Source organism: Jaculus jaculus, chromosome 15 (genome assembly GCF_020740685.1).
Source record: "Jaculus jaculus isolate mJacJac1 chromosome 15, mJacJac1.mat.Y.cur, whole genome shotgun sequence".
Classification (NCBI taxonomy): domain Eukaryota; kingdom Metazoa; phylum Chordata; class Mammalia; order Rodentia; family Dipodidae; genus Jaculus; species Jaculus jaculus.
Window position 1 is genome coordinate 38039165 of NC_059116.1, and position 18278 is coordinate 38057442.

Genomic DNA, 18278 nt, shown 5'->3' on the forward strand with positions numbered 1-18278 from the left:
TCCTGCCTGTACCTCCCAAGGACTAGGATGAGTGGTCACCACATCACAGTCATATAGTGCTTAGGATTGAACTCAAGGCCTCAACATGCTGGGCAAGCATTCTACTGAGTTACATCCCCAGGCCACAATCACATTTATTATTTAAAAAATATATTTTATTTATTTGTTTGAGATAGAGATAGAGAGAGAATGAGAATAGACATGCCAGGGTCTCCAGCCACTGCAAATGGAACTCCAGATACATGCACCACCTTCTGCATCTGGCTTATGTGGGTACTGGGGAAGTGAATCTGGGTCCTTAGGTTTTGCAGGCAAGTGCCTTAACCGCTGAGCCATCTCTCCAGTCCCTTGAGGGCTGTACTTTATGTACAGACCAACAGAAAAGTTAAGCCAGTGATCCTGTGTCATAGCAAGTGGTAGCCTGGAGGAAATCTACCTGAGGGGCCCCCGAATGCATGGCTAAGGAAGCTCTGCAGAGGTATCCCTGGTGGTGACAGTATTTGGCCTGAGACTGATCTCCCACTATCTCAGCTCTGTGTTTGACTGCTCTGCTCTTCAAGGCTTTCTAAGGAGTAAGGTCCACAGCATGCAGGCACATGAACTTGCAGTTGCTATTTGAGACAGCAACTCATGTAGCCCAGGCTGGCATCAAGCTGGCTATGTAGCTAAGGATGACCTTGAATTCCTGATCCTCCTGCTGCACCTCCTGAGGGCTGGGGTGACACCACTACGTCCTGTTGTATAGACTGCTGGGGAGGGACCCGTGGTTTTGGACATGCCAGGCAAGCATCCCACCCCTGAACCCAAGCCTCTCTCTCTCTCTCTTTCTTTCTTTCTTTCTTTCCCTCCCTCCCTCCCTCCCTCCTTCCTTCCTTCCTTCCTTCCTTCCTTCCTTCCTTCCTTCCTTCCTTCCTTCTTTCTTTCTTTCTTTTCAAGTTTTGGGAGGCAGGCTCTCATTCTAGCCCAAGCTGGCCTCAAACCTGTGTGCAGGAGTTTCAGGCTTAGGCCATGACTCCTGGCTGCCATCCATTCTTCAGTCTGACAGTCTCTGGTAATCTCCAGGTCACTCTTCTCACCCCACAGCTGTCCCCTCATGGCGGGTACAGACGTTCCCTACATCTTGCCACATTCCTGGCTGGGCCAGGTCTGTGTGGCACCTCTTCCAGGTCTGGCAAACAGCGAGTGAACTGCCTGGTGATGTGGTGTGCTGATGCCCATCCCTGGGGACTGAACATCCTTTTGAGGTTTGGGACTGGGGAAGGAGGTCTTAACCTCACTCTGGTGTAAGAGCCTCACAGACTGCCCAGAACACAGTGGTTGCTCAATATTTATTGAATGTAAAAAAAAAAAAGGAAGACTACCACCTCGCCACTAAATCCAGATGACTTTGCTTTTTTTTTTTGGAGCAAGGTTTCATGTAGCCCAGGCTGGCCTTGAACTCCCAATCTTCCTGCCTGGGCCTCCTGAGTGTGCTGGCATGACAGGTGTGCCACTTTACTCAGCTTTGAATTCAGGTTTCTCAACAGCCTCACTTTAGGCCTCGAGTCCCTGACAGGCAAGAAACTAGATAATGAAAACTCCAGATTGGCTGCTATGGTACCGCAGGAAGTTGGGGTGTCTCCTTCCCCTCCATTCCCCCTTCCCCCATGAGTAAGGGCCCACTCTCCACTCTCTTCTGAATGGGCAGCATGTAGTCGGCTTTGTGGACCGGCCTGGTCTCCCTGCAACCCGAGGGAGAAGCGCTGGAATGTGGGGTGGAGAAGGACTGAGCATGGCTGGCTGGTCTGGGGGACTCATAACTGCTCTCGCCCGCTGGCTGTCTTGTTGACTTTGGACAGGCCTTCCCGGAAGCCAGAGTCTGTCATTCTGGGGTTGGACAAACAGCAAGGAGCTGTCCAGGAGCTGAAGGGTGGCAGGTCCTGACCAGGAGCTGCCTCAGCCTCACTGACTCCCCACCCGTCACCCAGTCACCCAGCACCCTGCTCCCTACTCCACACCACAGCCAGCCTGTGGGACTATCCAGCCCCGGCCCAACCCACTTCCAGAGCTGCCCACACAAACCCATATACCTGCCGTGTGTCCAGGCACACACCCGATCCTGCTCAACCCTTCCTCAGAGGCACCTAGGCCTCACTCCTTGCTCTGCCCTACCCCAGAGCTGCCTCGGACCACCCTGGTCCTTTTCAGCCCCACTCTCAGATCTACTTGCATCTCACCCCCGACTCGTGCCTACCTCTAATCCAGCCTTAACCCCACTTGGCCTTACCTGCACCCTACCTTGCCCCTCCCTGGCTGCCTGCACCGCCCCCCTCCGTCCTGCCTCACTGTCCATGGTGGGTGCTCACACTTGCTCCATCTGCACATCCTCCTCGTCCTCCTGGGGCAGCTGCAGGTACGGGTTATCCCCCGCAGGCTGGAACTTGTAGCCAGTGAGCACAAAGAAGGCCAGAGTGGAACTTTCCACCAAGAGCTGAGGGCCAAGAGGACAGGCCCACGGGTCAGGTGGGGCTCTCCCTCCACTGCCCTGTCCCTCCCACCTGGGGTGTCTGTGGATCACCTGGTACAGCCACTGCCACTGGAAAGGGACGGCCACACGCAGCAGGATAGCAAGGATGCGGGTGAAGTAGATGTAGCAGATGACCTGCAGGGTACAGTGGGTGTGAGGACAGCTGGGATGGGAGTGGGGAGGGCCGGGCCTGGGGCAAACACAGGGCTCCTACCATGATGTAGTAATGCCGGAACAGTTTCAGCTTGGCAAGGTTCACTGCCACTGTGGGGTGAGCACAGAGCAGGGGTCAGAGGGTCACTTTGGGCAGGAGGAAGGGACAGGGAGGACACATGTGTGAGTGTCCCTGGGGCAAGGGGACAGTAGTAGCAGGGTCAATCAGAGTCCAGGAAAGGGGCATCAAAGGGGCAGTGGCAGGACAGAGCAATGCAGCCACGGGTTACGGGATGGGCCAGGAAGGAAACCTGGACGATGGGGAAGGAGGACAGAAAGTAGGGCGGCGGCGGGGCAAGACGAGCTGGGATGGAGTCCAGAGAAGCCAGCCTCACCCTTCCCATCTGTGCCAGATGCGTCCTGAAGGTGCCGGATAGACCTGGGATGGAGTGAGGGGTGTGGGGTGTGGTCAGAGCGGACGACTCAGCGCTCACGGAGCGTGCCCCTCGCTGTGGCTGGGGTGGGCGTGAGCACAGTGGCTTGCAGAGGCAGTCTGGGGGTCTCACCAGACAACTGGGAAGAGGATGGCACCACAGCAGATGAGATCCACAAGGAACAGAATCTCCTTCCAGAGCCCATAGTCGCTGGCTCCTTCCTCGCGGGACTCGATCACTATGTACGCCACGTTGGCCAGGACCTGCAGCCAGGAGCACCTCACTTTACTCCATCCCTGATTCATGCAAACTCTCTGCCACTGCTCAGCTGCAGTTCACCTCAGCCACAGCCACAGACATCCCTTCCTGAACCCCTGCATTTCTCCCTGCATCTCTCGCTGCATTCCTCCTACACACCTGCTTGCATTACTCTCTGTATCCCTTCCTACATCCCTCCTGCATCTCTCCTGCATATCTTCCTGCATCCTTCCCTGAATCTCCTCTGCATCCCTGCTACAATTCTTCCTACACACCTTCCTGCGTTCCTCCCGGAATCTCTCTCTGCATCCCTCCTGCATCAATCCCCGAATCTCTCTCTCTCTCTCTCTCTGAGCATCCCTTACCATATCATTCTGGCATCCCTCCCTACATCTCTTTCCACATCCCTCCCCTTACCCCTTACTGCCTATCCCTATGGGCCCACAGTGCATCTCCAACACACCTGCAGGGGAATTACAATTCCAAAAATCTTCTTCTCCTTGTCAGAGAGCACATACTTCACAAAGGCCCAGCCAGAACCGATCAAGGCAATGGTGATGAAGAGGAGGGCACCTTTCAGACTGGAAGAGGCAGGGTGGGTGAGGTCTCATGATGACACGGAGGTGGGGACAACCCTCCATGTTAGCCTCCCTCACCACCTGTGTGCAGAGTGGGGCAACTCACAGGTGGGTGATGTAGTGCATGACAGCGAGACCTTCGATGGGGTGGCCTTGGCTATTGATGAAGTAGTAATTGATCTGCAGATGGATGGATGGGCAGACAGTTAGCAACAAATGGTGAGGATGGATAAGTGGGGAGAGATGAGAGAATGGAGGGTGACTGTGGAGGAGAGATGAGAGAATGGAGGGTGACTGTGGAGGAGGAGAGATGAGAGAATGGACGGTACTGTGGAGGAGAGATGAGAGCATGGAGGGTGACTGTGGAGGAGGAGAGATGAGAGCATGGAGGATGACTGTGGATGAGGAGAGATGAGAGAATGGAGGGTGACTGTGGAGGAGGAGAGATGAGAGCATGGAGGGTGACTGTGGAGGAGGAGAGATGAGAGCATGGAGGATGACTGTGGATGAGGAGAGATGAGAGAATGGAGGGTGACTGTGGAGGAGGAGAGATGAGAGCATGGAGGGTGACTGTGGAGGAGGAGAGATGAGAGCATGGAGGGTGACTGTGGAGGAGAGATGAGAGAATGGAGGGTGACTGTGGAGGAGAGATGAGAGCATGGAGGGTGACTGTGGAGAGAGAGATGAGAAGCATGGAGGGTGACTGTGGAGGAGAGATGAGAGAATGGAGGGTGACTGTGGAGGAGAGATGAAAGAATGGAGGGTGACTGTGGAGGAGGAGAGATGAGAGAATGGAGGGTGACTGTGGAGGAGAGATGAGAGAATGGAGGGTGACTGTGGAGGAGGAGAGATGAGAGCATGGAGGGTGACTGTGGAGGAGGAGAGATGAGAGCATGGAGGGTGACTGTGGAAGAGAGATGAAAGCATGGAGGGTGACTGTGGAGGAGAGATGAGAGAATGGAGGGTGACTCTGGAGGAGAGATGAGAGAATGGAGGATGACTGTGGAGGAGGAGAGATGAGAGAATGGACGGTACTGTGGAGGAGAGATGAGAGCATGGAGGGTGACTGTGGAAGAGAGATGAAAGCATGGAGGGTGACTGTGGAGGAGAGATGAGAGAATGGAGGGTGACTGTGGAGGAGGAGAGATGAAAGAATGGAGGGTGACTGTGGAGGAGGAGAGATGAGAGAATGGAGGGTGACTGTGGAGGAGAGATGAGAGAATGGAGGGTGACTGTGGAAGAGAGATGAGAGCATGGAGGGTGACTGTGGAGGAGAGATGAGAGCATGGAGGGTGACTGTGGAGGAGGAGAGATGAGAGCATGGAGGGTGACTGTGGAAGAGAGATGAGAGCATGGAGGGTGACTGTGGAGGAGAGATGAGAGCATGGAGGGTGACTGTGGAGGAGGAGAGATGAGAGAATGGACGGTACTGTGGAGGAGAGATGAGAGCATGTAGGGTGAGTGTGGAAGAGATGAGAGCATGGAGGGTGACTGTGGAGGAGGAGAGATGAGAGCATGGAGGGTGACTGTGGAGGAGGAGAGATGAGAGCATGTAGGGTGACTGTGGAAGAGAGATGAGGGAATGGAGGGTGACTGTGGAGGAGAGATGAAAGAATGGAGGGTGACTGTGGAGGAGGAGAGATGAGAGAATGGAGGGTGACTGTGGAGGAGGAGAGATGAGAGAATGTAGGTTGAGTGTGGAGGAGAGATGAGAGAATGTAGGTTGAGTGTGGAAGAGAGATGAGAGAATGGAGGATGACTGTGGAGGAGAGATGAGAGAATGGAGGGTGACTGTGGAGGAGAGATGAGAGCATGGAGGGTGACTGTGGAAGAGAGATGAGAGAATGGAGGGTGACCGTGGAGGAGAGATGAAAGAATGGAGGGTGACTCTGGAGGAGAGATGAGATAATGGAGGGTGACTGTGGAGGAGGAGAGATGAGAGAATGGAGGGTGACTGTGGAGGAGGAGAGATGAGAGAAGGGATGATCACTCTGAGATGAGTGGTTATTTGCAGTGCTAAGATATTTACAATCACAACACAACCATGGTATGCGAAAGCAGTCAACATATACTTGGGATTCCTCCAACATAATGGAGAATAGTCACACATAGCTCAGTGGTGGATGGTTAGACAGTGAGTTGGACAGGGACCTTGGGCAGCGCATACAGAGAGATGAACTGAATGATGCTCAGGTGGAGAGAATGTGCCCATCTCCCCCAGTCCCCCACCACCACGCATGGGGCCCCATGCACTCACACTGTGGAAGAGTAGTGAGACACTCTTAGTGAATGCAAGAGCCGCCATGAGCCAGTGGATCTTAAAGACACTGTACCTGACAGAGGGTGGAGAAGGGATAGGAAGGGTGTCAGGAAAGGCTCACTATGGAAAATTTGATGGTGGAGGAGATGGTAATGTTGGAGGTCTGATGGGGAGGAGGTGGTACTGGTGGAGGTCTGATGGGAAGGTGGTTGTAGTGGAGGTCTGATGGTGGAGGAGGTAGTGGTGGAGGTCTGGTGGGAAGGAGGTGGTGGTGGTGGAGAAGGTGGTAATGGTGGAGGTCTGGTGGGGAGGAGGTAGTGGTGGTGGAGGAGGTGTTAGAGGTGGAGGTCTGGTGGAAAGGAGGTGGTGGTGGTGGAGGAGGTGTTTGTGGTGGAGGTCTGGTGGGGAGGAGGTGGTGGAGGAGGTGTTAGTGGTGGAGGTCTGGTGGGGAGGAGGTGGTGGAGGAGGTGGTAGTGGTGGAGGTCTGGTGGGGAGGAGGTGGTGGAGGAGGTGTTAGTGGTGGAGGTCTGGTGGGGAGGAGGTGGTGGAGGAGGTGTTAGTGGTGGAGGTCTGGTGGGGAGGAGGTGGTGGAGGAGGTGGTAGTGGTGGAGGTCTGGTGGGGAGGAGGTGGTGGAGGAGGTGTTAGTGGTGGAGGTCTGGTGGGGAGGAGGTGGTGGAGGAGGTGTTAGTGGTGGAGGTCTGGTGGGGAGGAGGTGGTGGAGGAGGTGTTAGTGGTGGAGGTCTGGTGGGGAGGAGGTGGTGGAGGAGGTGGTGGTGGTGGTGGTCTGGTGGGGAGGAGGTGGTGGAGGAGGTGTTAGTGGTGGAGGTCTGGTGGGGAGGAGGTGGTGGAGGAGGTGGTGGTGGTGGAGGTCTGGTGGGGAGGAGGAGGTGGTGGAGGAGGTGGTAGTGGTGGAGGTCTGGTGGGGAGGAGGTGGTGGAGGAGGTGGTGGTGGTGGAGGTCTGGTGGGAAGGAGGTGGTGGTGGTGGAGGAGGTGGTGGTGGTGGAGTTCTGGTGGTCGAGGAGGTGGTGGTGGTGGAGAGGTGGTGGTGGTGGAGGTCTGGTGGGGAGGAGGTAGTGGTGGTGGAGGAGGTGTTAGTGGTGGAGGTCTGGTGGGGAGGAGGTGTGGTGGTGGAGGAGGTGTTAGTGGTGGAGGTCTGGTGGGGAGGAGGTGGTGGAGGAGGTGTTAGTGGTGGAGGTCTGGTGGGGAGGAGGTGGTGGAGGAGGTGTTAGTGGTGGAGGTCTGGTGGGGAGGAGGTGGTGGTGGTGGAGGAGGTGATAGTGGTGGAGGTCTGGTGGGGAGGAGGTGGTGGTGGTGGAGGAGGTGGTGGTGGTGGAGTTCTGGTGGTCGAGGAGGTGGTGGTGGTGGAGAAGGTGGTGGTGGTGGAGGTCTGGTGGGGAGGAGGTGGTGGAGGAGGTGGTGGTGGTGGAGGTCTGGTGGGGAGGAGGTCGTGGTGGTGGAGGAGGTGGTAGTGGTGGAGGTCTGGTGGGCAGGAGGTCGTGGTGGTGGAGGAGGTGGTAGTGGTGGAGGTCTGGTGGGCAGGAGGTCGTGGTGGTGGAGGAGGTGGTGGTGGTGGAGGTCTGGTGGGGAGGAGGTCGTGGTGGTGGAGGAGGTGGTGGTGGTGGAGGTCTGGTGGGCAGGAGGTCGTGGTGGTGGAGGAGGTGGTGGTGGTGGAGGTCTGGTGGGCAGGAGGTCGTGGTGGTGGAGGAGGTGTTAGTGGTGGAGGTCTGGTGGGCAGGAGGTCGTGGTGGTGGAGGAGGTGTTAGTGGTGGAGGTCTGGTGGGCAGGAGGTCGTGGTGGTGGAGGAGGTGGTGGTGGTGGAGGTCTGGTGGGCAGGAGGTCGTGGTGGTGGAGGAGGTGGTGGTGGTGGAGGTCTGGTGGGGAGGAGGTGGGGAGGAGGTGGCAGTGGTGGAGGAGGTGGTAGTGGTGGAGGTCTGGTGGGGAGGAGGTGGTGGTGGTGGAGGAGGTGGTGGTGGTGGAGGTCTGGTGGGCAGGAGGTCGTGGTGGTGTAGGAGGTGTTAGTGGTGGAGGTCTGGTGGGCAGGAGGTCGTAGTGGTGGATGAGGTGTTAGTGGTGGAGGTCTGGTGGGCAGGAGGTGGTGGTGGTGGAGGAGGTGGTGGTGGTGGAGGTCTGGTGGGCAGGAGGTCGTGGTGGTGGAGGAGGTGGTGGTGGTGGAGGTCTGGTGGGCAGGAGGTCGTGGTGGTGGAGGAGGTGGTGGTGGTGGAGGTCTGGTGGGCAGGAGGTCGTGGTGGTGGAGGAGGTGTTAGTGGTGGAGGTCTGGTGGGCAGGAGGTCGTGGTGGTGGAGGAGGTGGTGGTGGTGGAGGTCTGGTGGGCAGGAGGTCGTGGTGGTGGAGGAGGTGGTGGTGGTGGAGGTCTGGTGGGCAGGAGGTCGTGGTGGTGGAGGAGGTGGTGGTGGTGGAGGTCTGGTGGGGAGGAGGTGGTGGTGGTGGAGGTGGTAGTGGTGGAGGTCTGGTGGGGAGGTGGTGGTGGAGGAGGTGGTAGTGGTAGAAATAGGAAAGGTAAAAACATTTACGTGTTCCTGCAGAGAAGTGACACCCATGAGATCCCTGCGGCTAGGAAGCAGACAGACATGATCAGATAGAGCTTGAAGAGGGGAATTTCCGCTGCTGACAGGAAGCCCTCTGGATTTTTCTCTCGGATCATCACCTGGGGAAGAGGAACTGGTGGTTAGCCATATTCCTAGAGCCTTAGCTCCTATATTTGGAGAGCAGTAAATTCAAGTCTTCAGCTCTTCAGTTTCTACCTGGGTAATTTGTCCTTTCTGAGCCTGTTTGACCAATTTCTACAATGGGAAGGTAGGTACCTTGACACCTGGACAGGGCTGGCTCCAGGACCTACCCCTGTGGACAGTGTCACCCACAGATGCTCAAGTCTGTTTACAAAGTGGCACAGTGTTGACACAGAGCTTTTTCACATTCTCTTGTTAAATCATCTTTGTACGACTCAGGATATTCAAAACATATGTGCTAAGCCAGGCGTGGTGGCACATGCCTTTAAACTCAGCACTCGGGAGGCAGAGGTAGGAGGATTGCCTTGAGTTCAAGGCCACCCTGAGACTACAGAGTTAATTCCAGGTCAGCCTGGACCAGTGCGAGGCCTTATCTTGAAAAAAAAAAACAAAACATGTGCAGGGCTCATGATTGTTAACTGTACCACCTATAGCTGCTTTTAGTTGGGTGATTTCTGCCAGCAATGCGAACACGACTGCAACAGTCATGTACCCCACTTCTGATATCAACATTATGTTGACCCCATGGAGCCATGGGACTGTGGGTTGCCGTGGAGACCCAGTGGAGATTCCGGGATCACAAGATGGCTGCTAAGGAGAGCTGCCGGCCCTGGATGAAGTTTTCCAGGACTGTGAGTAGCCTAGCTGGAGGGGCAGAATTGGAACTCCAGAGACTTGCTATTAGAATTATTGGACTTGAAGATTTGTCACTGACTAGAGTTGTTGGGCTTAGAGCTACAGTGTTTGAGGTTTGTCCTGTTTAAATCTTTTATTGGTTGGATATTTCTTTGCTATGCACAATGCCATCTTTTGCAGTGTGAATGTTTATTCTGTGCCATTATGGGTTTTGGGGGGATTTTTTGGTATTATGGCTCAGTTCAAAGACCTTGGATTACAGGGATGTTTGAACATCATTAGGATTGATAAAAAGGATGGGAACTTTAAAGTTGGATGAATGCATTGCATTTTATATCATGTATGGTTGTCAGTTTATGGGGGCCAAGGGCAGAATGTGGTGGTTTCATTAAGGTGTCCGCCATGGACTTGGGTGTCCTGAATGTTAGGTTCCCAGCTAATGCAGACTTGGAAATTGGGTGGGCTTATAGGTGTTATAGCCAGTGTCCCCTTGCCAATGTTTGGCACACTCTCCTGTTGCTATTGTCCACCCTATGTCGGCCAGGAGGTGATGCCCCCCACCCCTGTTCTTGCCATTGTTTTTCCCTGCCATCGTGGAGCTTCCCCTCGAGTCTGTAAGCCAAAATAAACTTTTTTTGCCCCCAAAGCTGCTCTTGGTCAAGTGATTTCTTCCAGCAACGTGAACCTGACTGCAACACCATGTAAACATGGCAGGTATGGCAACGCAAGCCTGTAATACCACTGCTGGGGAGGCACAGGCGGGAAGAGCCCTGGTACTCACTGGCCAGCCAGTCTAGCCTACTTGGTAAGCTCCAAGCCAATGAATGAGGCTGTTTCAAAAAAGATGGACAGTGTTCCAAAGAATGACACTGGAGGAGGTTGTTCTATAGCTCTTATGCTCCACAAGCATGCACACAGGTAGAGGCAACACATGTGTGCAATATCACATACAGACACCATGTGCACACAGGTATGGCTCACACATGTGCAGGAACCACATATAGACATCATGTACATACAGATACAGGTACACACCTGCGAAGGAACCACATACACATCATGTGCACACAGGTACAGGGACACACATGTGTAGGAACCATATACACATATCATACACACACAAGTATAGGCACACACGTGTGCAGGAACCACATACATACATACCCACACATGGAAAGCTAAGCTAGAAATGGCACTGTTTTTTGTTTGTGTTTTGAAGGAAGGTCTCACTCTAAACCAGGCTGACCTGGTGTTCACTCTGTATCCCTGGCTAGCCTCAAGTTCATGGTGATCCTCCTGCCTCAGCCGCCCAAGTGTTGGTATTAAAGGTGTGTGCTGCTGCGTCTGGCTTGTACCAGGTGCATCTAAGCTGCTGTGCTTGGCTCACTCACCGTAAGGTCAAATGGACGCTCCTGGCCAGGTATGGAATTGTAGCAGTTATGGAAGTTGAGGCTATACTGCCCTTCCTCTGCCCTGGAGCCGATCACTACATGGAACTGGGTGGAGAACAGGAGGCATCAGTCTGGGGTGGTCCTCAGCTCTGGCAGCAGGTGGGAGGGAGAGGTGTGGACACACAGGCAGGACAGACACTCACACTGAAGTTATATGAGTCATTGAAATGGTTCAAGCCCAACACCATCTCCTTGTCCTTCCCACTGGGCACCTGAAGGGCAGAAGCTCCCTGTGAGCTAGCTTTAGGCTAACCCAGGGCTTCCCTGCCAGCCGCCCCCCACCCCCTGTGCCAGCAGCCCTTTTTCCCAGAACCTGAGACACTCCAGGCTTTTCCTTGTCCTTGTTGACTGGGGGGACTCCTGTAGGAAAATGGGTGAACGATTTCAAGTTGTGAAATGGGTAGAAAAATGGAGGACATGCAGGGAACTCTGCTCAGATCCCACCTGCTCAGCCAGCTTGACTCACCACTGTCCACCTTGGGGATGTCTGTAGGCTCTGGCTTTGGGAGGCCTGGCTTGGAAGGAACTTCCGGGAGGAGCCCAGGAGAAATGAACAGTTCTTTCTGCTCCCCATACTTTTTCACCTGGACCCTGGGTGACAGGGAACAGAAGTGTGGTCAGGTCTCTCACCTGTGTGGATGATTACAGCTGCTGCCAACTCCCTCTTTGTTGGAGAAGTGTTTCCCTGAACTCCCAGCACCTGCCACCACCCAGTACCGTGGGAACTACACGAGGGCTTGCTGCTCTGACAGCTACCGGTCAGCTCCCACGCCGCTAACTCATTCCATAAGAAAACGTCCAAAGGACCTAGGTTCAAATCTCTAGTCCCCACGTAAAGCCAGCTGCACAAGGGGGCGCATGTTTCTGGAGTTCGTTTGCAGTGGCTAGAAGGCCCTGGCATGCCTATTCTCAAATAAATATTAAACATAAAAAAATACAGGGAAGGAGAGATTGCTTAGTGGTTAAGGTGTTTATCTGCAAACCCAAAGGACCCAGGTTGCAGTGGCTAGAGGCCCTGGCATGCCCATTCTCTCTCTCTTTTTCTCTGCCTCTTGCTCCCTCTCATAAATAAATAAATAAATATAAAAAAATATGAAGAAAACACTGGGGGGGGGGGGAGGGAGGGTATTACCATGGGATACTTTTTATAATCATGGAAAATGTTAATAAAAATTGAGAAAGAAAAAAAAACAAAAACATTGCTGGGTGTGGTGGCACATGCCTTTAATCCCAGTACTAGGGAGGCAGATGTAGCAAGATTGCTGTGAGTTTGACACCAGCCTGAGACTACACAGTGAATTCCAAGTCACTCTGGGCTACAGCAAGACCCTACCTCAAAAATTAAACAAAAAGAAACAGGCATGGTGGTACATGCCTTTAATGGCAGCATTTGGGAGGCAGAGGTGGGAGAATCACCATGAGTTCGAAGCTAGCCTGAGATTACACAGTGAATCCCAGGTCAGCCTGGGCCAGAGTGAAACCCTACTTTGAAAAACAAAAGTAAATTAAAAATTCAAAACAATCTCTCCCTCTATTTGTCTCTTTCTCAAATAAATAAATATAAATATGTATATTTTAAATCAGGACTGGTGAGATTGCTTAGTGAAGGCTCTTTCCTGTGAAGCTTAAGGAACCAGGCTCAATTCCTCAGTACCCATGTAAACCAGATGCACAAGGTGGTACATGCATCTGAAGTTTGGTTACAGTAGCTGGAGGCCCTGGCATGCCCATTCTATCTCCCCCCGCCCCATTTGCCTCTTTCGAAAATAAATAAATAAAAATAAAAATCAATCAATCAATAAATCAATAAAAATAAAAAAAGAAAAGCCTTGTTGTTCCAGCTACTTGGGAAGATGGGGCAGAAGCACTGCAAATTCAACTTTAGTCTGGGGTACAGAGGATCAGGCAAGCCTGGGGAAATGTAGTGAGACTTTTCCTCAGCCTAGAAAGAGGGATAGGTGTGGCTCAGACGTAGAATTCCTGCCTAGAATCCACAGTGAGGGCTGGGGGCGTGGACAGTGGTACAGCTCTAACATGCACAAGGCCCTGGCTGCATCCCCACCACACACACACACACACACACACACACACACACACACACAAATAAAAAAAAGCATGTTGGAAAGATGGCTCAGCAATTAGTGGTGCTTGCTTGCAAAGCATGCCAGCCTGAATTCAATACCCACCAGATGCAGTGTGAAGTTTGCATCTGGAATTCAGTTGCAGCAGCAAGAAGCCCTGGCATGCACGCACGCACACACACACACACACACACACACACACGCAAATATGTATGTATGTCAAATACGAAAGGCATGAAGACAAAGCGAGTGGCTCTTTCCCCCAGGAGTGCCGATCTCTAGCCAGCTCCCAAACTCACTGCAGGTCCTTGAAGTTGATGAGGAACACCACCAGGAAGCTGCTGCTGTTTTTCTGCAGAGGGCATTCGTGGGGATTCCGGGTCTGCAGAGTGCGTAGAGGGAGTCTGGGTTACCCCTTCCCATGGACACCTCCCATCCTGCCTACCTCCCATCCACCCACTCTCTTCCTTTCCCACATCTGAGAAAGAACAGGGTGTGGGGGGGGGGGCGGGTGCTAGCATTCCACAAACAGAAGATAGACAGTCTCCAAGTGCCTCCCTGCACCCCCTGCCCTCTCCCACCCTGGCACTCACCGAGTAGGAGTGAACACTGCCAGATCGGATGCGGCTGAGGCTGAACCCCACCTGGTGGGGAAAGAGGCAGCTCAGAACATAAAGCACTAGCTGTGCAAGCCTGAGTACCTGAGTTCAGTTCCCAGAACCCATGTAAGCTGGATGCTGTAGTGGGCAGCATTAGTCCAGACAGGAGAGGCCCCAGAGCCCAGGGGCCAACAAACCTGACAAATGCAGCAGTGAACAATATAAGATCCTGTCTTAGAAAAGGCAGAAGGTACCAGTGAGGGGCTGGTTGCCTGGCTCTGGGATAGAGTGCCCATTCAGAATCTCCCAGTGAGTGCTGGGGGTGTGGTCGGTGGTAGAGTGACAGCCTGGAACTCACAGTGAGGGCTGGGGGCGTGGTCAGCGGTAGAGTGACAGCCTAGAACCCACAGTGAGGCTGGAGGCATGGTCAGAGGTGGAGTGACAGCCTGGAACCCACAGTGAGGTCTGGAGGTGTGGTCAGAGGTAGAGTGACAGCCTAGAACCCACAGTGAGGGCTGGGGGCGTGGTCAGAGGTAGAGTGACAGCCTAGAACCCACAGTGAGGGCTGGGGGCGTGGTCAGAGGTAGAGTGACAGCCTGGAACCCACAGTGAGGGCTGGAGGCATGGTCAGAGGTGGAGTGACAGCCTGGAACCCACAGTGAGGTCTGGAGGTGTGGTCAGAGGTAGAGTGACAGCCTAGAACCCACAGTGAGGGCTGGGGGCGTGGTCAGAGGTAGAGTGACAGCCTAGAACCCACAGTGAGGGCTGGGGGCGTGGTCAGAGGTAGAGTGACAGCCTGGAACCCACAGTGAGGGCTGGGGGCGTGGTCAGAGGTGGAGTGACAGCCTGGAACCCACAGTGAGGTCTGGAGGTGTGGTCAGAGGTAGAGTGACAGCCTAGAACCCACAGTGAGGGCTGGGGGCGTGGTCAGAGGTAGAGTGACAGCCTAGAACCCACAGTGAGGGCTGGGGGCGTGGTCAGTGGCAGAGTGACAGCCTAGAACCCACAGTGAGGCTGGGGGCGTGGTCAGAGGTAGAGTGACAGCCTAGAACCCACAGTGAGGCTGGAGGCGTGGTCAGAGGTAGAGTGACAGCCTAGAACCCACAATGAGGCTGGGGGCGTGGTCAGAGATAGAGTGACAGCCTAGAACCCACAGTGAGGGCTGGGGGTGTGGTCAGTGGCAGAGTGACAGCCCAGAACCCTCAGTGAGGGCTGGGGGCATGGTCAGAGGTAGAGTGACAGCCTGGAACCCACAGTGAGGGCGTGGTCAGTGGTAAGCGCTTGAGTAGAAAGCATAAAGTCATGTGTTCCATTCTCAGTATCGCAAAATAAATGGAATAAGTAAATCATGGTTTACTTGTATCCAAATTCTTATCCCTGGATGTGAGTCCAGGATCTGCTATCTCTAGGTTGAGAATGAGAAAGGCACAGACTTCTGAGCTTGTGGCCATCCCTGTACAACTGGGTTCAGCTTGCTCAGCATCACAACAGGGCAGTGAAGAGGGAACAGAATCTGCCCTAATGCTCAGTCAGCAATGCTGCATTCTCATTCTTACTTCCAGTGCTGAGCAGCCTTGGGCACAGGCATAGCCCCAACCCAACTTCTGAGACCAGTAGGTACTGCGGGGCCTTTACTGACATTGTTACCTTTGAAGTACTTATTTATGATTGAACCTAGGGTCGCCTGTGGATTCTAGACAGCTTTACTGTTGACCACGGCCCCAGCCCTCACTGTGGATTCTAGGTTGCCACTCTACCGCTGATGTCTCCAGCACATATTGCGGGTTTTAGGAAGGTGATCTGGTGAGCTACTGCCCCGACCAAGCACTCCACCACTGAACCACATCTTTAGCCCTCTTTGCAATATTTTTTTTTTTAATTTTTATGTAGGGTCTTGCTAGAGTCCTGGCTGATCTAGAATTCACTAAATTCACTATGTAGTCTCAGAGTGGCCTCGAACTCACAGCAATCCTACTACCTCTGCCTCTCGAATGCTGGGATTAAAGGTGCAACATTTCTTTTTTTTTTTTTTATTTTATTTTTTTTAAATATTTTTGTTTATTTATTTGAGAGTGACACACACAGAGAGAAAGACAGATAGAGGGAGAGAGAGAGAATGGGCACGCCAGGGCTTCCAGCCTCTGCAAACGAACTCCAGATGCGTGCGCCCCCTTGTGCAGCTGGCTAACGTGGGACCTGGGGAACCGAGCCTCGAACCGGGGTCCTTAGGCTTCACAGGCAAGTGCTTAACCACTAAGCCATCTCTCCAGCCCGCAACATTTCTTTTGAGATGAATTTGACTATGCTGCCAGGCTGGTCTTGCACTCAAGTCTGTAGCACCGGCTTCCAATACCCCTGCCTCAGCCTCTAGATTAGATTAGATTGTACCAAAACGTCCTGCCTATGTGAGATATTATTCCCTCCTGACAAATTAGAAAAGTTTCCAGTAGGCTTTGGATATTGCCCCACATTGCTGAAGGGCCCAGCTAGCACAGGAATTCAAGTTGGAGGAGCTCCCACTAATGCTTGTGCCCCCAGACCAATAATAAGTCCTCACCTGTGACGCCTTCTCTTGTGCTTCTTGGGTGCCCAGCCTTAGGAGGCTCAACTCCACTTCTAGAGAGCCATTTGTATAGAAGCCAAAATTGTTGAGTTGGATGTCAGCTCGCTTCTCCCCCTGCAGGAAATCAAGGGGACACACTGCTGGGATATCTTCCCAATAGTCTAGCCTCATGAGGGGCATGTTCTCTTAATAATAGCTTCCCGGTATGTTTCTATTTAGGGACAGGCACAGTAGGTGATAAGAGAGTTTGAGTCTGGGGAAATGGCTCAGTAGCTAAAGGCGCTTGTTTGCAAAGCCTGTTGACCTGCGTTCATCTCCCAAGCACCCACATAAAGCCAGACACAAGGTGGCCTGTGCATTTGTGGTCCTATGGTGCATAAGGAAGGAGAGGTAAAACAGGAGAATATTAAGTTTGAGGGCCAGCTAAATCTGGAGAATAGCAGCAAGACACCCTATGCCAAAGCAGAAGGACACAGACACCGTGCCCCCTATCTCCACACGTGTGTTGTGGCCAACGCACGACACACTCAAGAGAGGGTGAGGCGGCCTCCCTGGGGGTGGGTGGATACAACCTTATGTCAATCCCAGGCAGCTAAAAAGTGGCTTTGATTTTCCAAATACTGCTCTGTGAGTATGAGAAGTGAAGGTCTGGGAATTAGAAGCCACTCCCCATTTGGACCAGTATCTCAAAAGTGGTTATATTCACTGAGATGTGCCTAGATTTGACCTCCGTGAAAAAAGTTCTTGGGGCATGGTCCAGGCTAATCTGGAATTCACTCAGCAGTCCAAGCTGGCCTTAAACCTCACGACGATCCTCCCGCCTCATCCTCCCAAAGTGCTGCCATTAAGGGCATGAGCTGGGCCAGGAAAACTTTTAGGTTCAAAGGAGTTCGGACATTGTAAAGGAGCTCCAGATTCCTGATAGATCCCACTAGAGATTCCCCCCTCCCCCACCCGCCAGGATGCACCCAAGACCGGCAGCATCTCAGAGGGGAGGCAGGGTCGGGAGATGGCGCTGAGGGGGTGAGGGGGGTCCCGGGCGAGACCACTCCCAGGCGGGACGCGGGGGGCGTCAGATAGCTCCATCCGCGAGCCCAGCACCCAGTGAGCCGAGGCTCCTCCGCGAGCTCACCGTGAGCGCCAGACGGTGGATGCGGCCCGAGCAGCCGCCCAGCAGCAGCAGCAGCAGTAAGACCCGCGGTCCCCACTCCACTGGGCTCCCGCCGCGGAGCCCCCTCCTCTTGTCCACTGCCATCTCTGGCGCCGCCGCCTCCTCCCGGCACCGCCTCTGACACTTGCTAAAGCCCGCCTACCGCCCAGCCAATCGTCGCACAGCGCGGTTCATCTTATCCAATAATAGGTCGGTCTCCATTAAATGGACAGCAAGCTCCCGGAATACAATTGCAGAACCCGCTTAGTTCCGCCTTCAGGTTTACCAATCCCTAGAAAGACGATCCCGGATGTGGCTTGACAAACAGTCCACATAACCAATGAATATAGAGCTAATACCCGGTCCTTAAAGCGGAATTCCTTCAGCCTACTCTTAACGGTCTAGGACTACATTACCCAGAATTCAAAGAGAGCAAGCATGCTCAACAGAGCACGCATAAACTACATTTCCCAGGATTCTTTTTCCTTTTGGCCCCGGGGCTGTGGCTCCCAGCCAGAACTCTGGCTTTTCGTAAACACGCTAATCTGTTGAGGCCTGCCTTGTTCTAACCTTCCTGGTCCACCAAGAGGCCCAAAAATCTTGACCCTTGGATGACCTATAACCCCAGGCCGAGTGCCCAGTCATGGGCTAAGACCGCCCCAGGATGAAGTCATTGGAAGTCTACCTGCATACAACACTCCAGACTAATTTCCTCTGCATCAGCTGAGTCCCTAACTTCAGCTTCAGACCCTGACTGTCTTTCCTTCCAACCCTGCAGGCCCCGCACCCCTTATGCACGCCTAGCCCCTCCCCCCAAGCCTGAGCTAGTCCAGACTCCTGATTGTAGCTTTAGAGTCTGT

At 53.6% G+C, this 18278-nt stretch overlaps 1 protein-coding gene across 2 annotated transcripts; it reads right to left on the reverse strand.

The window, feature by feature from the left end:
* Positions 1–1313: 1313 nt before the first annotated feature.
* Positions 1314–17543, reverse strand: Gpr108 (G protein-coupled receptor 108). Of its 2 annotated transcripts, XM_045135246.1 has the most exons (18): positions 17401–17543; positions 16263–16382; positions 13700–13750; positions 13406–13488; positions 11492–11616; positions 11339–11385; positions 11169–11237; positions 10966–11070; positions 8723–8856; positions 6187–6262; positions 4036–4109; positions 3815–3932; positions 3226–3356; positions 3055–3098; positions 2721–2770; positions 2558–2641; positions 2346–2470; positions 1314–1866 (listed from the first exon to the last, which is right to left on the reverse strand). In XM_045135246.1, exons 1-18 carry the CDS (start codon positions 17521–17523, stop codon positions 1794–1796), a joined length of 1632 nt encoding a protein of 543 aa, XP_044991181.1. In that variant the 5' UTR covers positions 17524–17543; the 3' UTR covers positions 1314–1793. The 2 variants fall into 2 exon arrangements, with proteins under 2 accessions (XP_044991181.1, XP_044991182.1); XM_045135247.1 differs by lacking the exon at positions 11169–11237.
* Between the last annotated feature and the right edge of the window lie 735 nt (positions 17544–18278).

What these genes read in the sequence shown, in the direction of transcription:
- Gpr108 (XM_045135246.1), bottom strand. Translation starts at nt 17,523, where the DNA reads ATGGCAGTGGACAAGAGGAGGGGGCTCCGCGGCGGGAGCCCAGTGGAG. An exon ending in GAATTGTAATTCCCCTGCAG is followed by an intron (nt 3,357 to 3,814) that starts GTGTGTTGGAGA and finishes TCCTGGCTGCAG; the next exon opens with GTCCTGGCCAACGTGGCGTA. An exon ending in ATCCTCTTCCCAGTTGTCTG is followed by an intron (nt 3,099 to 3,225) that starts GTGAGACCCCCA and finishes ACTCCATCCCAG; the next exon opens with GTCTATCCGGCACCTTCAGG.